Source organism: Carassius carassius, chromosome 26 (assembly GCF_963082965.1).
Source record: "Carassius carassius chromosome 26, fCarCar2.1, whole genome shotgun sequence".
Taxonomy (NCBI): domain Eukaryota; kingdom Metazoa; phylum Chordata; class Actinopteri; order Cypriniformes; family Cyprinidae; genus Carassius; species Carassius carassius.
Genome location: NC_081780.1, coordinates 16,043,449 through 16,057,665, shown reverse-complemented (window position 1 = coordinate 16,057,665; position 14,217 = coordinate 16,043,449). Strand labels below are relative to the sequence as shown.

Below are 14,217 nucleotides of genomic sequence, written 5' to 3'. Positions count from 1 at the left end.
GCCTCTGTAGAAGGTGTACATGATGGGGGCCGGGGCTCTGGCTCTCCTCAGTTTGCAGAGGAAGTAGAGACGCTGTTGTGATTTCTTGGCCAGTGTTTTCTCTCCCTCTCCTCAAATTCCACTAAAACTTTCATGCTTCCAAAAATTTTGCTGTTCCATAAGCGCCACTTGCTGGCAGCGAGTGAATTTGCATTTTCATTCAGCCAGTCTTTCCTAAAGCATAATTTCATTTGTATCTTTGATATCCAGTTGTGCTATTGTTTGTAATTTGTTGATTTGTTCTTATTTACTGATTGTTTACTTGTCTTTAATAACGTATGGACTTTATATTGGTTAGGCTAGTAGTTTTTGCTGTGGTATTGATATTAGACTTGAGAACTGTATATAAATGTTTGGTGTCATATCAGTTTATTTATTAGAGTGAAGATATCATGGGTCAAAAACAATGATAACAGCAGCTATTTTATTATTTTGTGGCAGGGCCAGTGAAAATATTGTCAGGGCAAGTAAAAAGTGGATTTGTTTTTATTTATTTTTTTCAGTTTACATTAAATTGCTAAGTGAAACATTGATTAAAAACACTTTGGCACCTTCAGAACATCTGTAAAGCAATAAATACTTTTTTTTTCTTTTACAATAGAAAAGACAATTTCCCATATCTTGAGATTAATAATTTTCAATTTTTTTTGTGGAAATAACTTTTCGGCTTTTGATATTGCAGCTCAACAGTTCTGATTGTTTTGGATGGCTATTGGAATTTGTCTTGGATTATTCATTCTTTATTTTTTCTTAAATGGACAAATGATGGTACACTCAAAATATCCTGTTCAATTAACTATTAAATTGCAACTATGGCAAACAATGTGAGCCAGTTGTCAGAGCTGTGGCCTAGCTGACTGCTGCTAATGTAGTGACCAATTCCTGGACTCTCCATGTGATTTGTTTCTTTGTTTGAACCACCAACTGCTATATTTAATGCTGGCAAAAAGTTCTGCATTTAATAATGGAGGTGCACTAGACAGTGACACAATGTGTTTAGTTGCGCAGTACAGAAAAGGTCAAAACAAATGAGATCCAGACATTCTCATCCAGACTCGATTAGATTTCTCAGACTGCCATTGTCAGTTGGTAATTTGCTCTGTAAACAATACCAAAAGCGGTAATTGTGTTCCACTAGACAAATAACAACTTACGGGTGTGAAATGACACAATTGTTTGTTGGGTGAACTATTCTTTGAAAGCGATTCTCAAACGTTTCACCAAAAGCTCTACACGTTCTGGGAATCAAGCCTTTAAGGTGTATATCTGTATTTAAAGCTAGTTACACACCCCACTTCCTACACCTCTCCACTTCTGTTTGCTTGTCTAGTGCTCTACACCTTACGGTCTCAATTCTTTCATCTTCAGCATCAATCAGTACAGAAATAGAGAAATAACACAAAGGCCAGTGACGGTAAAGGCACTTGAAATAGCCAGCCAACCACACAGGAGAAATGTGCGCGTGTGTATTTCCTCAGCCACTCTTGAGGATGTGGTGTAGACAAAATAACCCAGGGAACGCAAACTGCAGCCTGTTTACTAGCTTCCCTGTTTCTTCTGATCTAATTTCAGCTGCTGTTTTTGAGTAGAATATTGGTGGTACTGACAATTTTTTTGAACTTGCTTGTGAGATGTTTTGGTATTGAGGGAGAGAGTGTGTGTGTGTGTGTGTTTGTCGGTGTGTTTGTGTATGTCTTTTGAGTGAATTACCCTCATTACCCCCTGCTCGTACCCCAGTGAGTGGCAGCACGAATGAGAGAAATGACTCATCCAGGATGGACTGAAAAAAGAACCTGAAACGAGGAGAAAGATGCTGTTTCATTTTCCCCCTCAGCATGATCATGTTTCTTAATATATAAAAGATTTGGTCACAATTTATGATTGATGTGAACGATAATGCACTGTGACACAGAGCGGCTTTACCAGCTGCTGACAGAAGATTGGTTTTATGGATCAGATGGCAACAAATGCATGTAGAATGCTAAGAAAAAATTCTGAATATTATGATAATTATGCTGTGCGTTTATTACATCCAACTAATTAGCGTTTGTTCAGCATCAGATTAACATTGAATTATGAATCACTGACAGAAGCATAATGCTGTTTTCTTACTTGTTGACATTAATAGAAAAGCTAGGAGTAATTAGTTGCTTACTGTTCCAAATTGAAAGAGCTCCAAATCTCTTGGATATGAGTATGACTCGTATCCCTGCTTCATTGTAAGACTGTGGGATCTTTGCCAGTTTTAAGTGAAAAATAATTCAGATTGCTTAAAGTAAAAACACAACTCGCATGGTTCAAGGTGTTATTCACTCATAGTGAAAAAGTCAAATATGAGTTACCCACTGAAATTTTATACTAAAGGTTTGGGGTTTGTTCAGATATGTCTTTGATAGTAATAATTGAATTGATGAATTGAATTGATTATTATTGTACTTTTTGGGGGAGGGGTATGAATGAATGAATGAATGAATGAATACACACACCAAGATGCCCTTGTTGAGCATGTGGGTGTGTTTGAACAACTAACTAGATGGATGATCATAGGAAGGAAGTCACTCAGGAATGTGATTACATTTCATGGTAAACAGTGGAACATGAGGAAATGGATCCTGTGCCCTTTTGCTGTGTGTACACACACACACACAGCTCTAACCTTGACAAGGGAAGTAGTTGTTGTTGTTTTTTAAAGGTAGGATGAGACAGTCACATAATTTCGAATATAAAACCTAGCTCTTCTGGTGGGATCTTCTGAAAGGTAGGCATCTTAATTGTGATTTGTGTCTTTTTATGGAAATCCCAAAATGCACTGTAGTTTTTATGAGCTGTTTTGTTGTGTTGTTGATCAAGTTTTAAGAAGTTTCTTACTTTGCTGCAAATGTTTGGTTCAAGGGTGTGCATGTGTGACTCAGTGCATACTCATGAACTCATAGGTGCATGATAGTGAAATGACAGTTGCTCACTCACTTGTAAATTCCTCTTTACACGGTCACTTCCCCAGATGCTTTGATGGACATTTACTATATATGTATAGTATTTTTTTTATCTTTGGTTCATCAAAATAGCATCTTTTGTGTTCAGTATTTGCAAGAAACCTATTCAGGTTTGAATGACATGAGGCAGAGTAAATGATGATTAAAAAGTTTTTTTTCAACTATTCCTTTAATACTGATTGTTATAGACAATCACCCTATAATCAGTGCAAAACTTTCAACAAGCAATAAATAAATTCATAATTCCAGTGGAACAATCACAATTAAACAACCATTTCATTTGCATGTGAAACATAACACTGAGGATGGGAAAGTGGCAAACAGGATATGACAGACTTTTCTGAATCCACTATACACCATCTCTCTCAATGGCATTTGTCCAGTGGTAGATCGTGAATAAAAGAGGGGAAATTCATGCTGGGCATTTTGAGAGGTGCATTATGATCCGTCTTCATCACATACACTCTGGTCGCAGTGCGGAGCTGTGGGATGTTACTGTGCCTCTGCATATCAGAATCAAATGAATCCACGCTTCTTCATGCATTATTAAAGCTTAGCTGAGCCATGCACTTTTCACTTCATTCAGCTTCTACAAATCCAGTACTGTTATCACATCAACATAACACTCCATCATGCTTGTTACTTTTGACATGCTTAGGGTCTGGACTGCAAGCCATACTTGTTGATTTCAGATCATTTCTGCTCTGTCCGCACAGATCAGTTTTTCAGACCCAACCAGAGATCCCCTAGTTGAAAGAGGTGCAAGAATCAGACTCCTTAAGGACAAGATGTAGACCAATACTAGGCCCTCTAAGAGCCAAACCAATAACATATCCCTTAAAGGATTGCTCAACCCCAGGAGTAGAGTATGACTCCTAACCCTAAGGTTGTGGGTTCGAGTCGACTTCGGTGCCCTTGAGCAAGGCAGCGAACCCCCAACTGCTCCCCGGGTGCCGCAGCATAAATGGCTGCCCACTGCGTGAGTGTCCACGGTGTGTGTGTGTGTGTGTGTTCACTGCTGTGTGTGTGCACTTTGGATGGGTTAAATGCAGAGCACGAATTCTTAGTATGGGTCACCATACTTGGCTATATGTCACGTCACTTTCATTTACTAGACCCCTCAAGGTCCATATATAGACCAATCCCAGACCAATTAGAGACTCCTTAAGACCCAAATCAATTTTTGATCTCTCAAGACCCTGATATAGACCAAAGTTTAAACTCCTTGGAGGCCCAGAAACATAGACAACAGCCTAACCACAGCCTTGTCTACAACCCAACCCAATACTGGTCTTGAGTCTTAAAAATTCCCACCAGTAAATGCTAGGAATAAACTGTAACCTACCTTGCCTGAAAGCTAAATCAAAGACCCTGGTCCAAACCAAGACACTGTTTTTATACCAAGTCCAAGGCATTGTTTTTGTGATTCTATGTTTCATAACCAAGACCCCAAGATCAAGATTATGGCCAGAAAGTTGTCAGCTGCTAAAGATAGCTGGACAAAGACATATTCTTGGGTTAGAAAGTCTTTAAGTCAAACCCATTAATTTCACACAAGGCCATAGTGACAGAGACCCACAGATTGACTTGTCTCTGTGTTTGTTGTTTGCTCATCAGTCTGACTGTAAAACATTGTAATTGACGCTCTTTGTAGGGGAACATAATCTTTTAAGGCATAAAGATCAATACCACAAAATTACCAGAGTACCAAAGTATATGTCTGTCTCCCTATCTATCTGTCTGTCTTCATCCCTGAGCGGTTCTGAACAAGATTTCAGAGTTCTGAACTGCATAGCTTAGTAACTCTAAGGGACATTCCAGGAACATTGTAAAAGTATTATTTACTGGTTGCAATAATGTTGGTCTGCAGTTTGGTTAGCACAGGTTTGTGCAGTACTCTATCTACAGTCCCTCGATAGCTGTGGTTAAATCCTGTCACATGGATCTCATGGTTTAAACATGGTTCACTAGTGTTATTTTGTGGTGAGCAGTGGTGATGTAATGCTGATGTATTGTTGTCAGGCTGTTTTGTGTTTTTGACGCTTTTAGCACATTTCAGGGAGGTAGAGGGTAATTAGATCCAAATGAGGCCATTATGTAGAGATTGATTACATCGTAAGTTACATGTGCTGCTGGATGTCTGAACAAGACTCATACACACTGCTGCAGCAAGCCATGATAACACACTGTCCTTCAGCAAGACCGGGCACTGTGAAATGTAAGGTAGATGAATAGCATGCTTGGAGGTGTGTGTGTAATCATTTAGGCATGCATGAGTATTTGTGATTTAACTCTGGGGTTTGGCATAAGATTATACCAGCGCTTTGCAGGTTTGTTGTGTGTGCCTATGTGTGTTGTGTGTTAAGACTTAAATTACTAAAAATTACATCAGCAGCATTTACCTGACTTCAAATCTCTCTCAAATATCTGTTTAATTTCTCTGTATTGTTGGTTGTTGGCGTGCTGTACAAAAATGACTCTTGTGAGAACTATTAGAAAGAATGATAAATGGTCACATTTATGAACACAGTTAGGCCTGTTGTAATTATGTGTTGGCAATCAAATAATGATAATTCAAATAAGTTTTTTATTATTATTATTATTTGTTTGTGTTATATAAAAATTTATATGTAACTCTCCCTTTTCTCAGATGATTTATGTTTGTGCATTGTGAATGCAATATACTAAATCTGTCTGTCTGCATATCTCAGTCTGTTTGTATGCTTGTCTCTATCTATCTCTCCGTCCGTCTGTCCGTACTTGATGATGTTGTGTCCACAAAATAACTTGAAGACTCAAATGCAGCCAAGTTTGTGAATCCAAATCACGCCCGCGATCATATGCGTGTAATGTGCTGCTGTCAATGCGGGAGAGGTGCGTCGGACTCCGGGCTACTTTTACACTGCTGCCGCAGGTTATTATTCAAGTTACAAAATAGAAATAAATAAGTGCTGACAGCAAATGACATTGTGAAAATAGGGGGAAGTATTAACAGTTAGCTAAACATCTACAGAAAAAAATATAACTGTTACCGGATTAACCTGGCTGCCTTCTCACTATACCCTCTGCTTTGCAACACAGTTAATGATATCCTAAGGATAGGATTCATTGAATTTTGTGACGTAGAAAAAAAAAGGCTGTTTCAAACCGCGATTCTGTGACTGCCTTTGGCAAACTACAGTTTTAAAGGGTTAGTTCACCAAAAAAGAAAAAATTATGTCATTAATTAAATAGATTTAGTCCGAGTACTTTCAGTCCCTCCATTGAAGCTGTGTGTATGGTATACTGTCCATGTCCAGAAAGGTAAGAAAAACATCATCAAAGTAGTCCATGTGACATCAAAGGGTCAGTTACAATTTGTTGAAGCATTGAAAATACATTTTGGTCCAAAAATAGCAAAAACTAGGACTTTATTCAGCATTGTCTTCTCTTCTGTGTCTGTTGTGAGCGCATTCACTGCAGTGTATTGATATCCAGTTCGCGAACGAATCACTCGATGTAACCGGATCTTCTTGAACCAGTTCACCAAATCGAACTGAATAATTTTAAACGGTTCGCGTCTCCAATAAGCATTAATCAACAAATGACTTAACTTTTTTAATGTGGCTGACACTCCCTCTGAGTTAAAACAAACCAATATCCCGGAGTAATTCATGTACTCAAACAGTACACTGACTGAACTGCTGTGAAGAGAGAACTGAAGATGAACACAGAGCCGAGCCAGATAACGAACAATTGACTCGTTCTGAATCTAAAATATCTTAAATTGTGTTCTGAAGATGAACGGAGGTCTTACGGGTTTGGAACGACATGAGGGTGAGTCATTAATGACATAATTTTCATTTTTGGGTGAACTAACCCTTTAACCCTCTGGGGACGGATTGGGCGGTACCGCCCAAAATGGCATACTTTTACAAATGTGTAGTTATCTCAAAAACTATTAATGCTAGAGAGATGCGTTTTTTTTTGCCGTCTTCCTCAGATTCCACTGAATATGTATATTAAACACGCTTCCCTTATTGCGCAATACCACTGCGTAAACAGGCCAATGAAAACTATTATGTTAGGCAGATTCAACACGCAACAACCAATGTAAAAACCGCTGGGAGGAATATCTTTCTAACCCAATCAGAGGAAGGTTACCATGATTTATTCTAGCCATTCAGAGGACTCTGTAGCTCTGCTGTAGCCTTGTAAAAGCTGGGCTGGACTATAGTAAAACGACCTCCAGCCAGGTGTAATCAATAACCGATCGGAGAATCAGCATGAGGTGGAGAAAGCAGAAAGCGATCGGAGTGTTACATAGAGCGATCGGAGTATTAGCGAGCACAAAGAGATAAATTCGAGAGAGATATAGCATTATTACAGAATTGTTTTATCAAAATGGCAAGCAGTAAAAGATTTAGGGCAGAACAAGCTCTGGAACAATTACTGGAAAGTGACGAGGGGAAATCTGGAGCAGACAGCTTTTACACAGATGACGAAGTATTTTACCAGGATGGGGAAGGTCCATTTGAGGACTGGTATGTAATTTCAAATAACCTCTTTATCATTATAATTTATTATATCATACATCTTGAGTATGTATATGTTTGGGATTTTTAGTCAGATAGCGATTGAGGCATGAAATATTTGTTTTAGTGTACCATACTACTCTTTCCCTGTAAACTCAGTTCAAGAGTGGTGTGAAATTTGTTTCAATAGACTGACTTACTCAACTAAGTAAACTGCTCAGGTCAAGAGAGGTGAAATGTGTTTTTAGTGTACAGTGGAGTTTCATAGGGTTACATGAGTTTATAGGAGTTATTTTTTCTACATTGAATTTTGACACAAAAAAAGCTTCCAGTTTGATTGTGTATTTGCTCTGATGCAGGATGCAGACAGGACAACTCGCCGCACACCCCTACCCATTGCTCCCTTGGACCCAGCAAACCCTGCACACAAGCCTGCAGATGTCAGAAAGTACTGTGAGCACTGCAAAGCAAGCAAAGTGTACAACAAGACCCCCTGGCAGTGTGGGGCATGCCATGTGCCCCTCTGCAACTTCCTGGAGAGGCCTTGCTTTGCTCACTGGCATGCCTAGGACTGTTTGTAAAAAAAAGTTAATTATTTAATTGTTCTTTACACATTTGCTTAAACAATAACACATTTCTGTCAAGCAAAGAGTTTGAAAAAAAATTTTTTTTTTTTCAAAAACTGTTCTATATTGTGTGTTTTTCAGTAATAAATGACAAAAAAAATCTCATTTTCGTTTTTAAAATTCTCTAGTTTATTGTACAATTTTTCACTCATACTTCCTTTATAAACATATTGCATGCATGCTTATGGTAGCTTAGGGTCTTCTGAATCCATCGATACCAAATACATGGTGGTCCATCATCATTTCATATGGTTTATAAGCCGAAATGTAAAAATAGAGAAAACAGACCAAAAAGGGCTTAGTCCCAAAAATAAAAAAACGCCTAGGACTGTTTGTAAATAAAGTTAATTGAATTGTTCTTTACACATTTGATTGAACATTAACCCATTTCTGTCAAGCAAAGGGTTTGAAAAATATATTTTTGGGTCAAAAACTTTTCACTTTTGTTGTGTGAGGTAGGATTTTCAGTAATAAATGACAAAAACCTCATTTTTGTTTTGAAATTCTCTAGTTTATTGTACAATTTTTCACTCATACTTCCTTTATAAACATATTGCATGCATGCTTATGGTAGCTTAGGGTCTTCTGAATCCATCGATACCAAATACATGGTGGTCCATCATCATTACATATGGTTTATAAGCCGAAATGTAAAAATAGAGAAAACGGACCAAAAAGGGCTTAGTCCCCTAAGGGTTAAGGAGAAAATACTCAGCAATGGTGTTGACAAATGGATTGGCACATGGTTTGTCTAAAAGCATATTAAAAACAACACATAGACAAATAAACAACATAAAAAACTTGATTTTCACCACAGGGCAACTTTAAGGCATCTGAATCATTTAGTTTCCAATCCATAATGTATCCTAGATTGAAGGATTCCACAGTTACAGTCCCATCTGTATGATATTCTGAATATACGACCAGTATTTGCATATTCACATGAAATCCTAAAACAGGAGGAACAGAAGAGAGAAATGATGTGAGAGAACGAAAAAAAGAGGGAGAGAGTTGAGGGGAGGGGCTGTTGTAACAGATGCTCTCTAATTTAAAGCTGGAACGAGTGTCAGTGGTGAGTGGGGCTGTGAAGAATAAACGAGAGAGAGAGAAGAATAGAGTAGAGCTGTGTTATACAGCTTGCCCTAGCTGTATTGATTTGGATGCCAGAGACCCTGATCGAGAGAGAGAGAGAGAGGGAGAGAGAGAAGTGTAGCCACTTTTTCAGATGGTCTCTCCTACCTGAAACACAAACATACTGCGGTTACAGGAAAAATAACTGGACAGTGTCTATCTGCAAAAGAGTGAAATAAACAAGAGAAGAACTGCAGATGCCCGACTCTGCTTGGAAGAAGACCGTGGGAAAGGCAGAGGCAAGCAGCAAGAAATGATGTGAGGAATAAAAAAGACAGATGCGGACCCTCGTGTTTGGACTGGTGGGATCTGGATTGCAGAAAGCAAATTCTGCAGGATTAATTTCTGATTTTAACCCACAACACTGCTTCTGAGCGGATTTGTGTAGCGTTTTTTTCGATGCTGAATAATATATCAATATCATGTGATTTTATTTATGTGCTATGAATTAGTGGTGTGTTTCGATTGGTCTTGCGGACCGAAGCTGCGTTTGGATTCATTTTGTACACAAAATGAAAGGTAGAAACTTGGAAACTAATGGAAAAAACGAGACTAACATCAGGGAAGGGATAAGGGGTGGAGACAGCCCGTGATAAAATGAATGGAAGAATTTTCTACTTATAGTATGTTGGCTGTAGAAATGGAAATCCCACTTTTCTATTAGAAGAACCAGTCATCTTTTTTAGAGTCATCGGCTGCTTATTTACTCTTGAACATGCATTAGCTGGACCAGCCTGAAAAAGGATTTTTTTTTTTTTTTTTTTTGCGTTTGGGCTAAAGATTTATTTGATGTTATATTTTATAATTTTAACAAAGAAAAGTAAATAAATAGTGTTTCAAGATGATAGGAGACTTAATGTTCAAAGGATTTACCAAGATCGCCACCAATTAAACTAGAGTGACAGTCGCACTCAAGACTATTTTGTTTCTAAATTCAGTCTAGTAATGATATTTTCAGTCGTTTTTGTGTGTGGGTGGCAAGAATGAAGCTCTTTACGCTTTGTTCTGCACTGACCCCACCCCCCATCACACCTTCTCTTTTACGCCTTGGCCCCGCCCCCTTCTGATCATGCAAGTGCTGCAGATTGTTAAGGAGCTGGTGTCGCCCTCTCGCCGCCGCGCCAGTAGCCGATTTGCAGGTGTGTATGTGAAACTCTCCGTAAGAGTGTACATTTGTATGTGTTTGGAGTAACTGATTCTGACAAGATTTTGAAAAGCTTGCCGTAATTTTAGTGGTTTTGCTTTAGTGTATTTGAAAAAGTTGTGTATGTCTGTGAGGTTAAGAGGACAAAGTCAAGGACAAAGTAAAAACTCATCTAAATATAAAAGCCGCTTTGTTCTTTTAAAATACACTCACCGTCATGTTGTTCGTGACTTGCATTAATTTTCAAAATAACAACTTGTGCCCTTGTTTTAAGGAAATCGTACGTACAAAATAATAATTTGTTCTACTTCCTGTCCAGATTAGAATGATTTCATGCAACTAAGCAAAGATTTTGAGAATGTTTCTATAGCACATTGACAACTCAAAATAAAACCCAATTAAAGTGTCTCTGTCCATAACATAGCAGCAACTGGAAGTAGAACAAATTATTATAAGTAAAAGGTTTACTTAAGCCGAGAAAACGAATAAGGAAATTGTGTGAACAATTAACTTTTTTTCCCCCTGCATGTCATGTGTGGTACTGCATGCCTTAGTGTTTACCATTCTATTATTAGTTATAGAAAGGCAAATTCTATAATACTTTCTAATATACAGTACAGAATCTTTGAATTTGAATCTTTGAATCTTGAAACCTTCTGTAAAATGCTCTGAAGTGTGCATGTGTAAATTGCAGAAAAGCATGTATTCTGTATTATTCTGTATTAAGTCCATCTGGGTGACTAGGGGTTATGCGCATTAGACTGTATTTGTTAAATTGGTTTCATTGCTTCCGGTTCAAGAGTTTTGCATATGCTTCATTAAATGTGAAGCTGTTTTACTCAAGATGCCTTAAAATTAGATACAAAGATATCATTCAGAAATTGGCCAACAAGAACAGATTTCTGTTCACGCCATTGTTCATTGGCCAAAATTCACGTCATTATTCGTTGAAAATCTTCCCCTGCCACAGTTTTCAAAAGAGCAGCATTCACATTATTCAAAATTAATTTTTTATCCTATTGTGTTCTATGAAAGACAGAAGGTCGAATGAGTTTGGAACAACATGATAATTTAACTGATGACAGATTTTCGACTGAATGTATTAATTTAAGACATGGACTGCACCTTCCAATCTGTGCATGTTTATTTAAGTGTGTGCAGTTGCTTCGCAATGGAGCATCCACTCTTGTGAAACACAGCAACCTTGAATCAACTAAACAGAAGTCTGATTTGCATTGTTCTGTCTTCAATTTCAACCCTTGATTTAGCAATCCACGCAAGTCCCCTGCAACCTGCGCCTATATAGCTCATGGTTACATACTGATGTTTGTCTCAGGGGTTTATTAAGAAAGTATGATGTGATATCTCCATGTTAGTGTGAAATGAGTTCATTTCACCGTTTTTGCATGTGGGGGTGTGTTTTTTTTTTTTTTTTTTTTTTTTTAAAGCTATTCGACATTTTTATATTGTTGTTCACTTCCTCTACCAACTTCTCCATTTATTAGCCTTCCTTTGTGTTTGTGTGTGTGTGTGTGTGAGTTGTAAAACAGGCACCTTTTGTAGACCACTGGATTTAAAGTTACAGTTCCTGGTTGATAATGTCAGCTTATTTATGTTGTTGCATTTGCAAACTCATTTCCTATCATTTTTTTACTAGCTTCCTGGCAGTTGGAGTCTGTGTTCCTTTCATGCTGTTAAATCTTGTATCCTACACTCAAGAGGATTTATGTACAAATCCCATACAAGAACCATTTTTTGGCTCCCCAAGGAACCTGTTTGTAAACACCTCTTAAAATAACAATTGTATTCTAGTGTGAAGAACATTTTAATAGTCTGAAGAACCTTTTTCTGCTTTTTCAGTAAAATTACCAATAATCCCTTGCAGAAGAAGAGAAGTTGGTTAATGGTTCTCATTTGACTTTTTCAGATTTCAGAAATAATGAATTTTAGGGTTATACATTTAGACTGATATTTATTTATATAACATGTATAGCCAATAATATGCCATGGCATATGCCATGGTTGTTCTGTCATCTGATTGGTTAATCAAGCCAAGTGTTTAGTCTCAGGTCAGTGGTGTAACATGAGAAAATGTAGGGGTAAATAATTTATCCACTGCTCTTCTCATCCTTTTCTATTTCTGGTTCTGTTCGTTCTTTTCTGTTCTGACTTAATCTGTAATAGTCTGCCTCCTTTTTTCTTTTCCTCCCACACTGCATTATTACTACAAGGAAAACTCAATCAGTTATTTAAATATGGTAACAGAGCCAAAAGCTAAAACATGTTGTCATCTCAAAGGCAGATTGTTCAAAGGAAACGTTCATGAGGTCTTAAACTATATTTCATTCAAATATAAAAATTATGTGATGTGGCATTTTTTAGGGGAACTAAACACAGACAAATGAGACAATTGTTGACAGCATAGAGCCATAAGAAGAATGTGGATGGTGTCTCATTTTTGATTTTGAATTTTGACTGCACACTTAGGTATCTTGACACATTTTGAGAAATATTTGATTTTAGGAAACTGTATCGGACACATGTTAAGATATACCTAAGAAGTTTACATTTCAACCACTAAGATATGTAATGGATGATCTCTGTGTGTGTGTGTGTGTGTGTGTGTGTGCGTGTGTGTGTGTGCGTGTGTGTGCGCGCACATTCTGTTAAGTGTGTGTGTGTGTGTGTGTGTGAATAGCTCTTGTTTGTTAGTCAGTCTGGTATGTAGTGTGTGGGTCTGAAGCATGACGTGTCTCTGAAGTAAACAAACAGCTATATTGTCAGGACGCATCTCGTTGCCTCCTTTCCCCCTTGCTGTCATCTTTGCCCACCATTCCTCTTTCTTTTCTCCATTTCTTTCTCTTTTCTCCATCGTGTCTTATTTGACTCGGAGCGATAAGAAACTGGATTTCTTTAATTTAGCTGCTGATAGTTGACTTTTATCATGGCGAGTACAGAAAACTGATATCGTGTTAGTGTTGGTGTGTGTGTTCGTCACACTCATGCATGCCAAAAATCTGAATTGCGACACAGATCATGAAGAAATTGAGCCTGGTAAGATCAGATGACATCATCCGTCTCTTTTTAAACTATAGTTCTATCATTACATTTCATTATGATGTCAGTTTTTAGTTTTACCTACTGCTATTTTGACTGATTTGTTACAGAAGTCTGCAGTTTTCCACTTTAATAGGTTATTGGTAGGGATGTCCCGATCAGTTTTTTTTGCCCTCGAGTCTGAGTCAGAGTAATTTGATTTTGAGTACCGTATTTTCCGGACTATAAGTCGCACTTTTTTTTCATAGTTTGGCTGGTGCTGCGACTTATAGTCAGGTGCGACTTATTTATCAAAATTAATTTGACATGAACCGAGAGAAATGAACCAAGAGAAAACATTACCGTCTCCAGCCGCGAGAGGGCGCTCTATGTTTTCAGGGAGAGGCTACAGGAGCACTGAGCAGCATAGAGCGCCCTCTCGCCGCTGTAGATGGTAATGTTTTCTCTTGGTTCTAAATGAATGCGACTTATAGTCCAGTGCGACTTGTATATGTTTTTTTCCTCATTATGACGTATTTTTGGACTAATGCGACTTATACTCAGGTGCGACTTATAGTGCGAAAAATACGGTATCTGCCGATACTGAGTCCCGATCCAATCCTTCTATAATACATTAAAAAGAATAAAGAAGAGCAAAAAAACAGATCCAGGATGTTCAATAAATTACATTTTGAAATATATTCAAATATAAAACAGCTGTTTTAAATAGGATA

The 14,217-nt window shown here is 37.8% G+C and overlaps 1 protein-coding gene across 6 annotated transcripts in view; it reads left to right on the top strand.

The window, feature by feature from the left end:
• Positions 1-14,217, top strand: part of usp6nl (USP6 N-terminal like) — a 54,570-nt gene that overhangs the window by 13,871 nt on the left and 26,482 nt on the right. Inside the window, exon 1 of one of the 6 annotated variants that reach the window (XM_059511375.1) lies at positions 10,108-10,442. The exons of 3 other annotated variants lie outside the window; for them this stretch is intronic. In XM_059511375.1, coding sequence (XP_059367358.1) covers positions 10,373-10,442 — 70 coding nt within the window. In that variant the 5' untranslated portion in view covers positions 10,108-10,372. Of the gene's footprint in view, positions 1-10,107; positions 10,443-11,799; positions 11,819-13,331; positions 13,502-14,217 lie in introns of those variants that run through there. 2 more of the 6 variants (XM_059511380.1, XM_059511376.1) reach the window with 2 other exon arrangements.